The 21,002-nt window shown below is 35.7% G+C and overlaps 1 protein-coding gene across 1 annotated transcript in view; it reads left to right on the top strand.

Annotated features, from left to right (window-relative positions):
- The window catches only part of RXFP1 (relaxin/insulin-like family peptide receptor 1), a 142,233-nt gene that overhangs the window by 74,745 nt on the left and 46,486 nt on the right, over window positions 1-21,002 (top strand). Inside the window, 8 exon segments of the mRNA XM_012651911.1 lie at window positions 825-851; window positions 854-1,010; window positions 5,652-5,723; window positions 8,513-8,584; window positions 12,996-13,067; window positions 13,157-13,228; window positions 15,113-15,187; window positions 20,338-20,409. Of these exon segments, the coding sequence (XP_012507365.1) occupies window positions 825-851; window positions 854-1,010; window positions 5,652-5,723; window positions 8,513-8,584; window positions 12,996-13,067; window positions 13,157-13,228; window positions 15,113-15,187; window positions 20,338-20,409 (619 nt within the window).

Here is a 21,002-nt window from a genome sequence, read left to right as displayed (position 1 = left end):
CTTCACCCATACATAAGCCAAAGGAAGATTATTTTTAAACATCCTGGCCAGGTGCAGTGGCTCACACCTGTAATCCCAGCACTTTGAGAGGCCAGGTGGATGGCTTGCAGCCAGAAATTTGAGACCAGCTGGGCAACACAGTGAGATCTGCATCTGTACAACAAATTTTAAAAAATTAGCCAGGCGTCATGGTTGTGTGCCAGTAGTCCACGCTATTTGGGAGGCTAAGTCAAGAGGATCACTTTAGCCCAGGAGTTCAAGGCTACAATGAGTTATGATCATGCCACTGCACTCAATTCTAGGCAACAGAGTGAGACCCTGTCTCAAAAAAAAAAAAAAAAAAATTCTTTGAAGAACTCCTGAATTTTCCTAAAAAAATTCTATTGACACTACTACCTCTGTTTAGTTCTCCTCTTTCTTGCTAGTTAAAGATGACTTAGAACAAAAACATTTGTACCTCCTTAATATTTTGAAATTAAAAAAGACTTAGTCCTCCATTAAAGGTTCTGATTATGCTAAATAAATACTTAATTTTTAAGGAGCAATTCTAACATAAGCATTAAACCCTATCACTCACTATCATCTCACCTCTTGGTGACATAAGAGCAGATGATTTCATTCATTTTGTAACAAATAGAGAAGAGTTTGCTATTTTTTAAAAAAAAAATGCAAGGGCTGGCAAATGTGTATGTTTCTAAACTTTAATGGTCTAGCATCATTTTAAGATGAAATTAAAAATAAACTTTGGAACCTTAATTTAAAGCATTGCCCAAATTGCTTAGGTAAGACATGATATACTTTTGTGCTAAATAATTTTCTCATAGCTTTGCATTTCTTTCTTTTCATTACCCTCCTTTCCTGGCCCCTCACTGTCATCATGCCTTGCTACCTCCACTTTACTCAGTGGTTGGTTCTGTGCCCGTGCAATGTTTTTGCCGAGGTCTAGAGCTTGACTGTGATGAAACCAATTTACGAGCTGTTCCATCAGTTTCTTCAAATGTGACTATGATGTAAGTAGAAAAGAATGGCTTCATCCTGACAGCCAGAAAGCACCTGAAAAATTGTATTGTAATTAAGACTATGTCATTACTAATAATATAGTTTTATCCAAAGATGATGTCATTGTTCTTGGGTCACTTATAATGAATACTGATGTTTGTTTTGCATTTACTAAATGCTTGACTCTATTTTAAGTTATTCCCTATATTAACGTATTTAATCCCTTATAACAATCCTATGAGGTCTATAGTATCACCATATTTTTTTCTAAACAAAATATTTTTTTCTATTTCATCAATTGCATGTGCTACTAAAGAAAAAAGACTGCTAATTAAACTGTTACATAGAGTTTTCCTTCCACATAGAATTTTTACTTGACATTTATTGAAAAAGCTTTTAGAATTTATTGAACATAAATTTAATACTCTCTTACGTATAAACCTAAAGAGAAAACAAGTAAGATAAATTGGATACACTATTCTCAGAACTTCACGTTTAAAATCTAACTCTTCTGAATAACATTTTTGCTCAGAGATGTTGATTTTTTTTCCTAAGTAATTCAAACTTTGTATATAAGAGAAAATTATCCTCATAATAAGTGGTTTGTTGATTTCCAGTACTTGTGGTTGTTGGTTTCTAGTACTCATTTGAATTCAACCAAACTTCAGCAACACAAACACACATTTGGCTGAAACTTTTAAAAAGAAATCAGTGGAAGATGAATATTTTAATCCAATATTTTTTGCTGAGTTTTTTTTTTTTTTTCCATCCAGATGTCTTAGTGCCTTGTGGCTCTAACTTTTGGGTATATGAAGACAAAATAGGAGCAATTCTTGAGTTTACAAATTTGGCAAGTTTTACGTTTTTCAAACCAAACCACATAACACAGAAACTCAAATGCTGGAGGGAAGAGCCATAGCTCAGAGTTCTGGTAGATAGTGGTACCATCAAATGCACAGAATCTTGGGAGTGTACCCAGTTTCTAGCAGCCTAGGAATATGAACTGAGAACATTGACAAGGTTTTCCAAAGGAGGTGACATTTCCACCTGAACTAAGGAAAAGAAAAGCTCTTCACCATTCTATCCTCTCCTTGCCTCACTGTGACTTTTTCTCACAGCAATTAGTCCAACTACAAAAAAATAATACTCCCCCCAAAGAAGCTGAGGTCCTGTGGAGCATTTCTCTGATTTAAATTCTAACTGGAAATACTGGGTATAAGAATGTATGATGATTTCATTCTATTAATATTTTCAGAGAAAAAAATCATTATTGCCCCTCGCCACTGATTGTATCAAATTACTACAAAATGCAAATCAAAGACTACCCTGATGCTCCCAGTCCCATTTTTCATTTTCCCACAAGTAAGATTTGAAACCGTTGTTCAACAATTCAACCAACCCCTGTAAAATAAAGAAACAGGAAGAGAAAGGTGGAGGAACGGTAGGGAGTAAAGCAATGACTAACTAGAGAGGGCAGCTCACCCAAAGGGTGAATAATTTAATTGAATTAATTCCAATTTAATTTTTAAAAATTGCTCTGGTCTAATACATACATGAAGAGATGTGTGCAGGCCTGTGGCCCACCAGTTTTCAACCCCTAGCATAAAGAAAAAACTCCAGGACCAGATCCTTGTGAACAATTGGCTACAAGAAGGCAAGGGAGGAGTAAAAGATGACTCCAAGGTTTCCCTCCAAAGTCACAGAGTGAGCTAAGAGTTGGAGGCAGGAAATGAGGCAGACTAAGACTTCAATGTTAGATTTCTTTTTTCAATTTGAGATTAACATGTCACTCAATGGAAATTTCCAACAAGTATTTAGAGTTGTAGGAATAGAATCTCAGGAATTTATGTCAACAATATTTTATTTTATATTTTGTTCAGAAATACATTCTCTTGTACTTTGAATAGAGCCACTTGATTCTGGTTGATCCTTTAAACTTTTCTCTGTAGAACACTCGCTCAGCCTCATACCTTGTGCCAGTCTGTTCAATGCTGTAGGGAGAAAGAACTACAAGCTTTACAGCAAATACATTAAAAAATAAATACCAATTTCATTACTGAATTCTTTCCAGATTTTGAGCTGGAACTATTATAGATAACTGTCATAAATGGACTAAATCATATATAAGTATCAAAGAAGCCAATAATCCAAGAAATGTTTATTGAAGTTGGGATTTTTGAAAAACATTTTACATAAATGCTAATGAACAAAACAAGCAAACACAGACAGATGTGATTATTTGTACATTGTTCCAGCTTGCTAAACATTATCTTTGACTATTTGAGAGTTGATTCTGAGATCCTGGAATTTAATCACGAAAGCTACATGATCCAATTGTAAGAGATTTCTTTAAAAACAAAACAAAACAAAAAATGAGAGCTGGCTTTGATAATAATGATAAAAGTAGGTAGTTCCTCTCTTACACACACACTCTTTGACTCTTTGTGAAGAATCAAACTTGGAATATCAGATTTTAAAACATAAGGATTTATTATATTAAAAAGTATTTTAGTTTGTTCTGCTCAGTGAGAATAATAACATCTACCTCTTTCAATTTCAGTAGATTATAAAATTATAGAGAATGCTATTTGTGAAAATACTTCATGTCATTTATAAACCCTCATCACTTTTAATAAGAACCCAACTCTCTAAGAAACATTACTTAGGAGTCCTTAAATGAGCCTCCCTTCCCTTTGTAGTAACCCTCCCCACTCAAATACAATTAACCTCTTTCTATTGAGGAAAGAGAAGAACCTCAAAGAACCTCACCTGTGTCTCTTTTAAGTCTATTAAACATTCTTCCTTGTACTATTGTGATTAGGGCCCTATTCTCCACCTGAAAAAAGGAAATACCATAAGCTCTTTGGGGTCCTGCACCATGCATGGTTTTCCTATATATCCTCCAAAGTTCCTAACAGAGCATGATAATCCCTAAAAAAAATTTTTGAAATGAATTTATAAGTAAATAAATACAATAAAATAAAACAAGCTGATTGCCTCTTTAGCCCCGGGCTGTAAGACTGAAGTTATCATCCAAAAAAAAGTCTCTATTTATAGATATAGTGTGTTATTTGTTATCTAAATAAGGGTATAAGCTTCTTAAGGGCAGTGACATTGTCTGTTTTTCCAAAGTGCAAATGGCAAGCATTCAACAATTTGTTAGACAATGAATGAATGAATGAACACATTTTTAAGACTACGCTAAGCTTTCATCTATATCCTTAACCCAAACCCAAATATTTTGCAATTTATCTTTACACAATACAAACATTTGAGCAGATATGAAGCAGAATTTGGAATCTAAGCCAACTGAGAATTATTAGTAGAAAAGGGACTCTCAATTAGCTAATAATGTAAGGAGGGAAGAATGTTTGGCAACAGCCAGCAACTGAGACTGATTTCAAGACAGGGTTACTAGCTGATCAGCATTTGGTATTCATTCACTTAAAAAATCATTAAGTGACTAGTGTGTATGGTATAGAAGAGTGTTTCTTAACCTTCTTTCTTTTCATTATTGCCTTCCTTCCCCCAGAAGCCTTTTTAGACATGTCTTCCTATTTGTTCCCTTTTATACATGTAAAAAGTAAGATTTTTTTTTACTTTCTAAGAACCAGTTCTCATCCCCATTGAGCATGCATGGTCACACAGATTCCAGAACATTTCTCAAATTAGATTCCAAAAATGTGTTCCAGAGAGTCTGAGAAACTATTTTCTTCAAGGATTCATTACTAAGTTTGAGCAACACTAGTCCGAAATCTAAATATTGTTAGTGCTTATTATATGACACTGTCTTAAGCTGAGTTAAGTTAACCTCCAGACAATGCAGTCTGTTGCTCATTGAATGACACCCATTTGTTCCATTATACTATGCAAAGATAGTTGTTATATTAGCATCTTATTGTTAGAGATCATCTAATCCAAATCCCTCCTTTGACTAACTTGGAATGGTTATGTGTGGTTCATGCAAGGGACCACATACATTGGTTTTGGTTTTTTGCTTGTTTGATTTATTTTGTTTCTACTACATTACATTGCTTTTCTTAAAACAGCTAAAGGCTTAGCACTTTTCCAATACAACCACAATTTTGTGGATCTGGTCTGTGTTAAACTGCTTATTAAATTGTGATACAGGTGAAAATCATTCTCTATGACTTATTGGAAATTGAAATGGGATCACTTATTGAATAAAAACGGTTCAACTATATGTACCAATTGACAGTTTTCTCCATAACTAATTTGAAGGTCGTAGAATATAAGCAATGAAATATTGAGGAATATAAAACTATTTAAGTTCTTGAGTGTATTTTAAAAAGAAAACACTATTCTTATTGTCAGTCAAAACTAAGATGTCTTCTAATGTTTGTTAAATAAAAATAGAAAAAAATAACTAAAAATTAATTTTTCCCAATTTTATTATTTGTAAAATTTTTGTTATAATTATAATGTTATAACCTAAATTTAAGAAAAATTGCTACCTTTAATAACACAAAATCAACAGTTAGACCTAGTTCAGATGATGCTATAAATATGAAAGTGACATCATGATGTAAATGTTTCCTGAAAATAGCGTTAGTTTGTAATTATCTATATTGCTGTAGTTGAAAAGTAAAGTAAAAAACAACTTTAAGAACCAAAATTTACATTTATTTCAGGTCACTTCGGTGGAACTTACTAAGAAAGCTTCCTCCTGATGGCTTCAAGAATTACCGTGATCTTCAGAAGCTGTAAGAAAAAAAATTAATTCTGGTATTAAAATAAACTAGCATTTGGGGGCATATCTGTTTCTTCCCACTTACGTGAAGACCAACACTATACCACTGCTTGTGTCTAATCTCTCTTCAGGGAATTATTTTGCTATTAGCTGGAGACTTCCAAGTAAAATTTATTCTGAATAGTCCTAGAAGCCATTCTAGAAAAATCTCAGATACCTAATTACCAAAGAAACAGGAGCATGTGTGCTGGGAATCCTATTACACTCCTCAGTCTTTTGCCAGATCTGCCATCTGGATTAGATAGCGAAGAATTTTCTTCCAAATGTTTTCAAATTCAGTTTCTACCTAAGATAGCAAGTTATTGAGGTTTGAAACCACTGAGCTTGTTGTTTGGGGGACTTGATCCCGTTTTCACATCTGCCTCATAGGTTGAGTTTTATTTTGGCCTTGAGTGGTATCTGACATGCTGGCTTCCCTTCAGTTTAGGGTCACATATGTATTCTTAAAAATCCACAATGGCCCAGGTGGTGTTTACGTGTTATTTAGGTCAACTTTGTGACTAAATTATATTATCATATTCTTGAATTGTTGAGTTTAGATATTCTATACTTAAATCACATTAGCTAGAAAACATCTCAAAATTCCATGTTTCATTTTATACCTGTACTGGTTTTAGTTTTGGTCTTACACTAGAGAAAGCTAGTAAATAAACATATCTACACATTTTTTAAAGATCAAAGATGGAAATATTACAGAATGACAAGAAGAATTAACCTATTTCATTCAGTGAAATGCTCTAAAAACCCAGATAATCTACAGAAAAATATATTTCATATTTGAAAATAAAAATTCTAATTAAAATGACTTTTCAGAATTTCATTCTGAACATTTATCAATCAAAAGAAAGGAGCTTTTCAAAATTAGGCCTGATAACAAAAACTTCAAGAGGATACTTTTCTAACTCCAGAAAATAGAATAAAGAAGAATTTAGAATCTAGAAATTCTGATTTCTGGAGTCTAAGGAATTTTTCTGATTTCTAGCATCATAATGTCCACATGATTTAAAGGAATTAGACTATAAATCTAAATATCAAAATTCCTGTTTATATAACACAGTGGTTTAGCATTTTTGCATAATAAATGTCAAATTAATTCTTCAATGGCCAATTTGTTCCAAGTAACAAAATTGCCTAATTACAAAAAAATTTCTAATTAGTTATTAAAGGTATAGCTTGGCTTTACCTCCAGGCTATGCAGTCTAATGCTTAGTAGATCATTCTAACAGAAACAAACAAATAAATGCATATTAAAGTCTTTCTGTGTATAAGTAAGGAAGATGCATTACTACTGTGTGGTTGGGCCAACACATGTCATGGAAATTGTCAAGTGCATAATAAATTTCATAATAACATTTCACAATCAAAGTTAGGTTTTCCTGCCTATTGGAAAAATAGTGATTCTCTTAGTCAAAATTTCTAATTACCCGAAAGTTAATCCATATTGATTTCTCCCTTACGACTCCTAAAATTTACAGCAAATTATATATAAACTTCAGGACACCCTAAAGAACCATGGTGACCTGAACTCAGAGCAAGAAGGCAGGCTCGAAGCTCTTACTTTCTCATTCCCCACAACCCAGGACAAGCACGAGAAGTGCAACGCTTATATGGGTGCCTACAATGCAATAGCTGGTACTCTGGTACCTATTTCCTTTGATCTCTGGTTAACTCGAGGTGAAACTTTCAATATTACTTAACTATGTAAGCCTGCATTCTTGTCTTAACCGCCAATCTAATTTCCATTCTTCTAGTCCTGATTCTTTTTATTTATATTTTTCTCTTTTGCCACTTAAACGCCTTATAAATTGTCTTAAACACTTTTTGGAACAAGGCTTGGGATGTCAAATTATGAAAATTAAAGTTGGCTTGCTTGGGCTGGGTGCGGTGGCTCACGCCTGTAATCCTAGCTCTCTGGGAGGCCGAGGCGGGCGGATTGTTTGAGCTCAGGATTTCGAAACCACCCTGAGCAAGAGCGAGACCCCGTCTCTACTAAAATTAGAAGGAAATTAATTGGACAACTAAAAATATATAGAAAAAATTAGCCGGGCATGGTGGCACATGCCTGTAGTCCCAGCTACTTGGGAGGCTGAGGCAGTAGGATTGCTTGAGCCCAGGAGTTTGAGGTTGCTGTGAGCTAGGATGATGCCACGGCACTCTAGCCCGGGCAACAAAATGAGACTCTGTCTCAAAAAAAAAAAAAAAAGTTGGCTTGCTTGGCAGCTTTATGATTAACATGGAATATGGTTTGAAACATTAAAGATGTAATATATTTGTAGTTTTACCAGGACTGTGTTGAGCACTTACAAATTTGAATAATTATAGCAGGAAATGTTCAAAGTTCTGACTTCTAGGCCAGTCTAATTAGTGAGTGCTTTACTATGCATTAAAATTTTATTCCTAGTAAATTTTGGCTATTATCTGTTCACCTTTATAATAGAAGTTCTAAATAAAAACCAGCCTAATCATGTCTGAATTTAATAGCAAAATAAAGTGATATTATATCGGCATCACTAAATTATTATATAAGATTCACTTTTTCAATTTTTGAATTTTTTAAATTGTCATAAAATGCACACAACATAAAATTTTCCATCTTAACTATTTTTAACTGTACATTCAGAGGCATTAAGTACATTCACATTATTGTTCTACCATCACCACCATCCATCCACAGATCTCTTTTCATTTTGCAGAATTGAAACTGTTTCATTATGTTTTCCTCTTTAATAATCATTTTCACAGGTGCCTGCAAAACAATAAAATTAGATCAATATCCATCTATGCTTTCAGAGGACTATACAGCCTTACTAAACTGTAAGTACCGGTGCCAATTAATTTGCCCATTCCATGGTTGTCCGACAGCCTGACCCATTCCAATCCAGACCAGCCCTCCTGCCCCCGACAGTGCCAAGGAGATGGGCAGTAGTAGTGCTGAAGGGACAGTATAGCATCATGGCTAAGAGCGTGGGATTTGGGGTCAGACAGGCTTCAGTCTGAGTCCTGACAACTTTACTCACTACTGCCGTCCCCAGCCCCAGGCCACAGAATTACTGGTTTGTGGCCTGTTAGGAACCTGGCCACACAGCAGGAGGTGAGGGGCAGGAGAGCCAGCAAAGCTTCATCTATATTTACAGCTGCTCCCCATCGCTCACATCTCTGCCTGAGCTCCGCCTCCTGTCAGATCAGCCACAGCATTAGTTGCAGAAAAACAAGCTCAGGGCTCCCACTGATTCTGCATTATGAGGTGTTGTATAATTATTTCATTATATATTACAATGTAATAATAATAGAAATAAAGTGTACAATAAATGTAATGTGCTTGAATCATCCCAAAACCATCTCCCCCATTGCCCCTGTCCGTGGAAAAATTGTCTTTCGTGAAACTGGTCCCTGGTGCCAAAAAGGTTGGGGACCACTGACTTACGAGGTGTGTGACCTTGAGTGATTTATTTTCCTCTCTAGACAATCATCTCCTCTACTATAAAATGCAAATTATAATAGTGCCTACCTCAGGGTTATTGCAGGGAGCAAATGAGAAGATCCATGGGAAGCGTTAGGTACACTGTGCCTGGCGCATAATGAGGACTTCTGTTCATTAGCCGTTGTAACTCAGGAGTGATTCAAGGAGCTCAGAGTAAGAAAGCCTGATGATCGTATTTGTGAATAAGGAAAAAACCCAGAAGCTCCCCCAGTTATTGTTATTCTTTTTTCACTAATCCCATTTTTATGAATATATAAAGCACTGTAAGGTTAAAAATAAAGCTTTTTATTGTGGTAAAATATACATAGTATAAAGTTTACCATAACTGTACAGTTCAGTGGCATTAAGTACATTCGCATTGTTGAAAAGGGTTCTGTGGATGGCTGGTGGTGACGGTAGCACAACAATGTGAATGTCCTTAATGCTTCTGAATGTACATTTAAAAATTGCTAAGGTGGTAAGTTCTATGTTATGTGTATTGTATGATAATTCTAAAAACTGAAAAATTGAAAAAAGGCTTAACCATCATCACCATCCACCTCCAGAACTTTGTCATCTTCCCCAACTGAAACTCCGTACCTGCTAAACAATAACTCCCCATGTCCCCCCGCCCCGCTTCTCCTTCCCCAAGCCCATAGCAACCACCATTTTACTTTCTGTATCTATGAATTGACTCCTCTGAGTGCCTCAAAGAAGTAAAATCATAAAATATTTGTCCTTTTGCGTCCAGCTTATTTCACTTAGCATTCTGTCTTCAATGTTCATCCACGTTGTAGCATGTGTCAAAATTTCCTCCTTTTTAAAGCTGAATAACATTCCATTGTATGTATATACCACATTTTGTTTGTCCATTTATCTCTTGTTGGCCATTTGGATTGTTTCCACCTTTTGTCTGTTGTGAATAACACTACTATGCACACAGGAGCACAAATATCTGTTTGACTCTCTGCTTCAGTTCTTTCAGGTGTATTCCCAGAAGTGGAGTTTCTGGGCCATATGGCAATTGTATTCTTGATGTTTTGAGGAACTGCCACACTGTTTCCAGAGCAGCTGTACGGTTTTACTTTCCCACCAACAAAGTGCAAGGGTTCCAATTTCTCCACATCCTCACCAATACTTGCTATTTTCTGGTTTGGGTTTTTTGTTTGGTTGGTTAGTTTGACGATAACTATTCTAATAGGTATGAAGTGGTATCTTATTGTGCTTTAGAGCAAAGCTTTTTAAAATAGGCTTTCTCAAAGTTCCATCTTATTGATTTCTACCAAGGAGCCTCCTATGAGAAGTAACTGAAAGGAAGTATAACAAAAAATCACTTAAATAAATAACTCCCTGTATTTCCATTTTGTCCCCTTGTTTTCTGTCCTAACCCATGCTCTACCCTAACCCAGGAAATCCATTCCAGTCAGATTTTTAGCTTATGGAATCGAGTTTAGGATTGAGTCAAGAGGAGCGTAATTTACTAGCAAAATGGAAGAAGGCCACAGGAGACCCAGAGCCTTAACAGCAACCACTTTAGCCATGTCCTCTTCCCTTCTACCCATCCCTGCTCTTGGTGTCTTAGCAAAGTACCCAAAGTCAATGTTGGACTCATTCTCACCAGCCTCCTATCTTTCTCTCCGTGAATCTTTTCAAAACTTACTAAACTTGGTTTAATGTTCAGTGTATGTGGAGGACGCTCTTGAATTGTAGCACAGACTGGAAGTAAACTTAAAGGTGTCTCCATCTCTCTTCACTGTTTTTTTTAATAATTCTGGAATATTGTTTGAATGTTAAACATGCCACATACTTCTAGTTTTTTCATAAATAACCATAAGATACATGTTCTTTGCTCATCTGTAGTATTTATTAACCCTCATGTAGTATGAGTAGTTCAGCTAGACACAGGAGGGCACAGAAAGATAAACCAGACGTGCTGCCTTTAAGCGGCGTATACCATAGTATTTCAGGCCGATCTCCGAGCTATCGCTGGGCAGAGGCATGCGCTTGCTCTCTAGAAGCGTGTGATCTAAGATGGGCAAACAATACCGATGCATACATAACAATTAGAAAATAATGAAAAAGTATGTAAGTCCTACACCTGTGCTGCTCAGACCAAAACTGCTGTTATGGTTCACTGAAAGTGTGGTCACTTCTGGTCCAGAGCAGTGAAGGGTGGCTCTGAGAAATGAAGAGGACTGGGCGAAACACACGAGCACAGGATGACGGGGTGGATCAAATGCCTTGTACCTGGGGCAGGGGGTGCGTTGCTTTATAAGAGAGCCCCCTGAGGGTTTTCATGGTAGGTGTTAAAGCTATTTTTTAACCTACCTGCGCCCACCTGAGCTCTCGGTTTGCAAAGGAGGGAAGGAAGTGGCTCTATCATGGGGTGTCATCCCTCACTACCCCTAAGCAAAAGTCAAACCTCGTGGGAGACAACAGATTCCTGGCAGGAGAAATTTTATAGGATGTCAACTCCAAGATATGTAAGAATGGAGAAAAGGAAAAAAAACAGTGTGAACCATGTATTAGTGGAAGTGAAATTTGAAATAATACTTGCATATGAATCATAGACAGAGGGGGAAAAAAGAGGGAATAACTTGGAGTGTTCAGCAGCTATTTTATGACTGAGCAAAAAATTTTTTTTAATTAAAAAAGGAAATTGGAGTGGGAGGCATGAGCAGAGATATTGTTATAATAAATAATGTATATTGAGTCTTTATGGCATGCATTGCCCCAAATGTTACAACAACCCTAGGAAGTAGGGATTGATATCCCCATTTTAGAGTTGGGGAAGCTGAGGCTCACAGGAATTAGTTGCTTGCTCAAGGTCACACTGTTAATAAATGGAAGAGTCATGAATCAAACTGTTTGGCAGCAGATTTAGTGCAACAAATTGCTACACTAAGAGATTGAGATGGGAATGAACATGGCAAGAGGAGGACATCAACATTAGAGAACAGAGCACTAGTTCACTCTGCAGAAGAGTGGGAAGCGAAGTTGGGTAGGTAGGACGGGGTCAAACTCTTTAGCAAGGCATGCAATGCCCTTTTTTCCAGAGCAGGCCTCCATCTGCCTCCCAAGTTCATCTCCTGTCTCTCCTCATAGCCCCTCATGGTGAGATTCCACTGAATTACCTGGTGATCTCTTACCTTGTTACTCTCTCTCGTACCTCTTGCTTTTAGACAAGCTATTCCCTCTTCCTAGAATAGCTCCTGCCCATTCTTTGCTTTGTGAATTCCATGACTTCATCCAAGACTCTTCTCAAGTATGTCTCCTTTAGTAAAGCCTTCCTGTCCCCCATTCCTCCATGCTCTGCCATGCCCATCCCTAGCGAAGTCGGGTGCTTTCTCCTCTGTGATGGCAGAGCAGCCCTACATTATGCACTTCCCTCTGCTTCCCCTATGTTGCATCATAATCTAGTCACATGCTGTCTCTCCCCTCGAGACTCAAAGCCCCTCAAAGAAAGTGATGACAAACTTAGCACAGTGCCATAGAGTAGATACTCATGACAATTTGATAATAAATGAATAGATGGAATGAATAGATAGATTAATTAACTAATTTATTATGGGGAAATTAAAAGCTAGAGATGTTAAGGTAAGTGATAGCAACTCTTAGAGATTCAAAGGCAGGGAAGTGGCATGATGAGAATGCTATATAAGAAAATTTAAGGTGGATAATTATTGCTTTTACTTTCTTTATCGTATTACTATAATAAAATATCAAAAAGACACAAATTTATTGTAGTCATTTATCCTTTTCCAGGTATCTCAGTCATAACAGAATAACCTTCCTGAAGCCGGGTGTTTTTGAAGGTCTTCACCGACTAGAATGGCTGTATGTTTAATTTCTGTGACACTTTATAGTATTCGTTTTTAGGTTCTAAAGATATATAAATGAACTAATTTTTTTCTTCTGGCTGGCAGGATAATTGAAGATAATCACCTCAGTCGAATTTCCCCACTAACATTTTATGGACTAAATTCTCTTATTCTCTTGTAAGTACTAAACTAAAGCAAATATTTCAATTGAAGGAAAACACATAAATAAAAATTAATGCTTAAATTTAATAACATTAAATTTGGGATTTCAATCCCCAAAAAGGTCTTTTCAACTAAAAACCATCTCTTAACCATATTCTATAAGGCTATTCATAGTTCTAACAATTTTATAAGATTTTCTGTCTTCTAGAATATCAGCCTATGTGTTAGCAGGCATGAAAACAGCATTAATCTTGTACATCTCCATCAGAGCTCTTGGGTGACCAGATACATTGTCACTGAGCAGTAATATTTTGGAAGGAATCTCTTTTTCTGAGCAGTAGGTCTCAACAGTGGGCTTGAAATATTCAATAAGCCACGCTGTGAACAGATGTGCTGTCCCCCAGGCTTTGTTGTTCCACTTATAGAGCACAGGCAGAGTAGATTTAGCATAATTTTTAAGGGCTCTAGGATTTTCAGAATGGTAAATGAGCACTGGCTTCAACTTAAAGTCACCGGTTGCATTAGTCCCTGCAAGAGAGTCAGCCTGACCTATAAAGTTTGGAAGCCAGGTATTGACCTCTCCCCAGCTATGAAAGTTCTGGATGGCATCTTCTTCCAACAGAAGACGGTTTCATCTATATTGAAAATCTGTTGTTTAGTGTAGTCACCTTCCTCAATGATCTTAACTAGATCTCCTGTATAACTTGCTGCGGCTTCTGCGTTAGCACTTCCTGCTTCACCTTGCATTTTTGTGTTACGGAAGCGGCTTCTTCCCTTAAACGTCATGAACCAACCTCAGTTAGCTTCCAACTTTTCTTCTGCAGCTTCCTCACCTCTTTCAGCCTTTCTAGAATTGAAGAGAGTTAGGGCCTTGCTCTGGATTAGGCTTTGGGAATGTTATGGCTGTTTTGATTTTCTGTCCAGACCACTCAAACTTTCTTCGTATCAGCAATAAGTTTGTTTCGTTTTCTTATCATTCGTGTATTCATTAGAGTAGCACTTTTAATTTCCTTCAAGAAATTTCCTTTGTATTCACAGCTTAGCTGTTTGGCACAAGAGGCCTAGCTTTCAGCCTAACTCAGCTTTTGACATGCCTTCCTCGTTAAGCTTAATCATTTCTAGCTTTTGATTTAAAGTGAGAGATGTGCAAGTCTTCTTTTCACTTGAACTCTTGGCCATCGGAGCATTATTAACTGGCCTAATTTAATATTGTTGTGTCTCAGGGACTAGGGAGGCACAAGGAGGGGGAGATCGACAGGGGAACAGTCAGTTGGTGGAGCAGTCAGAACATACACCACATTTATCAATTGAGTTTGTCATCTTTTATGAGTACAGTTTGTGGTGCCCCAAAACAATTACAGTAGTAACATCAAAGATCACAGATCACCGTAACAGATATAATAATAATAAAGTTTGAAATATTGTGAGAATTACCAAAATGTGACATAGAGACATGAAGTGAGCACATGCTGTTGGAGAAATGGTGTCAGTTGACTTGCTCAACACAGAGTTGTCACAAACCTTCAATTTGTAAACACATCATATCTGCAAAAGCATAATAAAGCAAAGCAGGGTAAGACGAGGTGTGCCTGTATTCATTTTAATAAAGAAATAAAATTAATTTCAAATCACCTTTTCACTACCCATTATTGAAGAGCATAGGCTTTTTTTTTAGTCACAAACATTGCTGCTTCCTCCATAAAATAACTACTATTTGTCAAAATTTTACTACTATCAAGCACTTTAATATAACATGACTTACAGAGAAAATATTGGAGAGAGGACGACTAACTTAGATTTTTGTGGTTTTATAAGAATAATGATAATACCATGTTTGATTTAAGATGACAAAAGAACAAGAAAAATGTGACTTCTTTGTTTGTTTTGGTTTTTTTTCAGAGTCCTGATGAATAATGTCCTCACCCGTTTGCCTGATAAACCACTTTGTCAGCACATGCCAAGACTGCATTGGCTGTAAGTTACTGTATATATTTTTTTAAAGAAATCATCTAAATGTTCTGTTTCATTTTGGACATCAGATTTTTTATAGATCTCTTTAAAATGATAGGTGGTTGGTATTATATCACATCTCAAATCACTTTAGCATGATTTTTGTATTTAACATCCCCATTATTTAAACTAAATTCTCTAAACTCTCACCAAAATAAAACATCTCAAAAAACTACTTTGGAACCTGGAAGAAAGACAGAAGGAATGTCACAGTGTTCATGTAACATCTCCCCCACTCCCCTGCCTATCTGCTCATCTATTCATTTGGTACGGAAAGACTAAGTCATTTTAGCTTCACTCCTAAATTCTGAAAAATGACAATATGATATTTAGTATTTATTTTTTAAAGGCTAATCACAATAGAATATGTTCCATGGAATTTGTAACATAGTAGCTTTGCTTGTAGCAATAAGTATCATTCCACTATTCATATCTCAATTATCCAGGAAATTTGCCTATTAAAAATACAGGTAAAAAACAAAAGAAATAACCAAAATAGCTATTAAAATGTTAAATCAGTAAACTGCACGTGCAGTATCATATGAAAACTTCCCCTGTCTCTTATTTTGGAGGAAATTCTCAAAAGTTGGCTGTTTGATTTCTAAGCTTACAGCAGATTAGAAATGCCAAATGAAAAGGAGAAGGAAAGGTTAGGATCAGAAACATTGATTGTAGTGAGCAGTGACAACCATCAACTTGACAATAAAGCACAAGTGAGAAATACTATAAAAAAACAAAAATAGAAATTCAAAATATGCTAATTCAGAACACCTTAGGGAAAAACAAACATCCTAAAAATCGTTACTAAATCCAGAAGGCATTTTGGTCTGACAGTACCGTACTGCGCTACACACTGATGACAAGCTGAAGTCATAAAGGGAAGGGCAAATTAAGTTCAATATCCTTCATTGTAATTGAATTCCATTCGAATGAATACATTAACAGCGATTACATGCTCAGGACTCCAAACCTAGTAATGAAGCACAATTGATCAATACTTACATAAGTAAATTAGCAATTAAAAATTTGTACACTAGGGCCAGATGCAACTGGGAGATGTATTATGCATGTACAATAATCACCCTTTGCTTTTAAATAAGGCAGAAAAATGTACACTGCTTTAGACAAAAATCAAAGTGATTAAAATTTATTACTAAAAAGATGGACTTTTTAAATCTTTATTACTAAAGTTTTCATCTGTAAGTTTGAGCTATCCAAACTAACTCTTTCCGTGTGCATTCCTGAAAGTGAATATTATCCTAATTTTAATGCTAGTGATAATAATGGTTTGCTTTATAAGTATTCATCTCTTTTAAAACTAATTATAATACCTTTGTCTTACATGAACTTTCCTTTAGCAAAGTATGAACTAGAAAATCTGACAAATTTGTTGGCCAAAATAATTAAAACTCTGATTCAGGGAAAAAACACACATAAAATAAAAAGACATATGACAGCCCAGGAAATTATGCTTTCAAGATATATGACAGACAATATATTAAGATCTTTAGTATAGTTCTTTCAAAGCAATAAGAAAACTATAAACACTACAATAAAAGTTGGAAAATTCAAAAAGAAAGAAATACAAGTAATAAATGAGCATATGGACAGAGCAATAGCCAAAGGTGAACAAAAGGTCAGGAAAGTAAACTTTATTTTGAGATAAAATGAAGCAAGTTTACTTATTGGCAGAATATTCTGAAATTTATAAATAAATAAAAGAGTAAATATGGAAAAAAAGGAGATTCATATAGCAACCAATACAGAAGAAAAAGTAGACATTCATAAGGAGTAAGAGATAATAATCTACCACCATTCATTCAGTCCATAAAAGATCAAGTAGAACCAAAAAAGGATGTGAAGAATAAATAACACAATTAATAAACTAATTGGTGTATATCAAACTGCCATGCCTCTTCTCAATAACCAGACTGATTTATTTGGGACAGCAATGTACCCAGCTGAAATACTACCTTCCCAGACTCGCCTGCATCTACATGTAGCTATGTGTCTAAGTGCTAACTAGGGAGCTAGAAAAAGAATAATGTGGAACTTCTGGAAAATATCCTTAAAGAGAAAGAGGCAGGCCCTTTCTTCTCCTTTCTTATACAGAAAAAAATGAATATGATGGCTTGAGCTTTAGCAACATCTTGTACCATGAAGACAAGGACATGTGAACAGTGAATATGAAAGATCTTGGGTTTCTAACAACTTTGTAAAACTACCAGCCCTGGACTGCCCAACTCTAGATGTTTTTTTCCTTAGGGGGAAAAAAAAAATCTCTGCTTATTTGTGCTATTATAGTTGGATCTCTGTTATATGTACCTGCACCTAATCCTAATAGATATTAACTTGAAAGCAAAGAATGCCCAAAGAACATTCACCAAAATTGACCATATATTTTAGGACATACACATACACAAACCAAACTCAAGAAAACAGATGGAGGGATTAGCCTAAAGCAGAAGGGTCATCTCTTCCTCTGAGACTAGAAGGAGACCAGGTGCATATACAGGTAAGTTTATAGATGTTGGGAAGAAAGTCAAGGGCTTTTCCCTCCTTGGTCACCTCAATTTTCTCTGTTAAACAAGAGCCAGAAAAGTTTAAAAGGTAGGGGAAGAAGTGATAGAGGGTAAGAAGATTTGCATATCTCAAATGCCACTAAGGAGTAAGATAGGAAGTTGAGAGAGAACAGGCAAGATTATTATTTTTATTTTTTGTGGAGTTTTTTTGTTCTTCAGATGGAAGAAGCGAAGTTTTCATTTTCATCCAGTTAGACCATGTATAAAGGGAAAAATGAAGTGGTTAGGTTTAGAGGCTCATTAAGTGGGAAAAGTGGTGGTCTAGACATGCAGTAGAAAAACACCCCTTGCCAACTCCCTTAGAGCTTGGAGCTAGGGAGAAAGAAGCAGGTTTTTTGGTTTGGTTGGTTGGTTGGTTGAGGTTTTTGGCTTCAGCTATCATGTATGCTGAAAACCAGATTCCTAAATATCAAAGACTAAAACTAATTTTAGGAAGAAAGTCAAAGCAAATTTATTGTACAACTCCGGGTTGAAATAAACTCAAAAGTAAACTAACACTTTAATCAAATGTTCCAAATTTGTGCCTCAGTGTGTGCCTCTTTTTGATTTTTACAAATTCATAAATTAGTACTGACAAATATTTTTGCCAGCTTAACAGAAAACGAAGTTACATATGTAGCTGAACAAGAATATCAACACATCTTAGTAAGAGCATTTTGTGAGATTTAAGAGAGCATCACCACCTGGTGGTAGATTCGTGGTAATGGTTAGCTATAAAACAAGAAATTGGCCCATCTCTGACATTGACAACGTAAGTTATGAGAGGCCAAAAGACTTGGCCAAACCTAAGACAGAAAAAGGAGTACTATAAGTGCTTAGTTTCCAACTTAACAGAATAACAGAAATTTTTCTTTAGAAGAGTGATGTAGAATCAAGATTTAAGATTCTAATACAACATCCCACGTAGTACAGAAATCTTGCCTGCAAAATTATTGAGATATGGTATATTGCTTCTGCTAAATACCTATAGTGATAAGAAGCTTATTCTCTGGACACCATAGTTGCTAGAGAGACTTAAATTTAGATTAAACATGAAATGTTTTGTATCCTTCAATCAATAAATCTAATTTTGCAATCTAATGCAACATAGAAAAAATATTCTGCAGCCTGATTTCAAATATATACCCTTATTTTGCTCTTCTCTGTTATAAATACACCCTATATTCTTCTATTGACTTGATTTCTAGATTCCTTGCATCCTGGTCTTTCAGATCTTCCAGATGTGTTTTGATTTGTAGATATCTCTTTTTAATGCAGGGCCTGAAATAAAACTGACTATCCCACGTGTAGCCCAGCCGGCAGAATATAGGTACTTCTATAATGTTGCCCGTGTTTCCCTTGTAGATTTTAGTAGCTTTATCACACTTCCACTCATATGTTTTAGTCGCGGTTATTCCTGAATAGCTGTATGTTATAATATGTGGTGACCAGTAAACTGAATGTTGGGATAGACTGAGTAGATTTTAAGGCCAGCTTTTATTTTTGAAAGTCTATGCCTAAACTTCAGCCAACATTCTGCCCTGCTCTACAAACTTTCACCATATATGTATTTATAAAATAAAAGAAGAACCAGCCTGGTCAATAGCAAGACCCCATCTCTACAAAAAATAAAAAATTAGCTGGATGTGGTGGCACAAGCCTATAGTTCCAGCCACTTGGGAGGCTGAGGCAGGAGGATCACTTGAGCCCTGGAGTTTGAGGTTGCAGTGAGCCATGACGATGCCACTGCACCCTATCCCAGGAGACAGAAGGAGACCCTGTCTCAAAAAAAAAAAAAAAAGGAACAATAAAAGAATAACTTCATGATAGCCATAAAGAAGACACAATAAAACATAAAATTTTTGATAAACTTTGATACTCAGACCAGACTCCTTATAGTAACATAGCATCAGACAGCAAGGGAGCTCTAGTAGGATCTACACATACAGAGCTCCCGGAATTGAGAGTGGAGAGCCAAGGGCAGCCTGTTGCCCCCCCCACTGCGCTGGCCTTTGTGACGACATAAAAAAGCAAACAAGAGTGTTTCCAGGAGTAAAAGGTTATTGAGAATTTTTTTCTGGGGAGTGATTAGGCTAGGAAGGTAGGAGCTAAATGTTGTTTTGGCAGTAGCAGCTTCTGTAGGAAAATAGCATCACACCACTTAGGGAAATGCCATTGGTAACTCTGGGCAAATATTTAATATGTTTCAATATTAGATATCTGCTAATAAATTAAGTATTTACCTAACAAGTGTTTTCAGTTTGACTTCTCATTCTCTTTGGTTTCTCAGAATAATACATTATACATGCCTATATTAACACATGATACAGATGCTACTCAAAACATTTTTATTATTAACATGGGAAAAAACAGGAAATATACATACGTATATATAATTTCAGCTGTTATATAAGTGGCTACAGGTGAGAATTTATGTGAAATAAACAGTATGTGAAGAAAGCATATTTTATTAGAAGGTAAATAATTCTCAGCCAATTTATTTCTGCTTATGATTAAAATTTAGCTTTATCATGTTTTATCTTTATGTTCCAGGGACTTTGAAGGCAACCATATCCATAATTTAAGAAATTTGACTTTTATTTCCTGCAGTAATTTAACTGTTTTGTAAGTAATATTTTATGCTTTTGAAGTACTATTGTATCTCCTTACAAACAAAATGAATCATTTATGAGAACAGAAACTAACAGAAATATGCATAGTAATTATGACAAATGTTCACTCTCTACTTGAAGTTTGTTGACACTGAAAGTACATGAAGTTCAAACCAAGGATAATCACAGATTTATGTTTCTATCTGAGCCTCAAAAGACAGGGTGACCACAAATTTAAACATACATGAATCATCAAAATGACATTGTATTATCTGAAACGTGTTTTTCTCAAACTTAAGTAATATGCAGACCCATTTTAATGGAAAAAAAATTATCATAGAACACCAAGAATCTGTCCTTGTATTGCAGCTTGAGAAACACTGAATTGAAGTCTTAGACTATAAAAATGTTTACCCTTTGCAAATTGTTACTGCAAAAGTTAAGTTTTTCTTTATCATTGTCAAAAACAAAGTTAGTTATAATCAAAATTTTAAGAAAATACTGCAGAATGCTCAGACCCCTGAGGATATAATTATGGACACCAGGATAAACCTTAGAATTTTATTGAGTGTAATTTCTCCTTGTGCCTCTCTGGCTTATTTTAAA

Source organism: Propithecus coquereli, unplaced genomic scaffold (assembly GCF_000956105.1).
Source record: "Propithecus coquereli isolate 6110/MARCELLA unplaced genomic scaffold, Pcoq_1.0 Scaffold376, whole genome shotgun sequence".
Lineage (NCBI taxonomy): Eukaryota > Metazoa > Chordata > Mammalia > Primates > Indriidae > Propithecus > Propithecus coquereli.
This window is presented reverse-complemented; position numbering and strand designations above follow the sequence as displayed.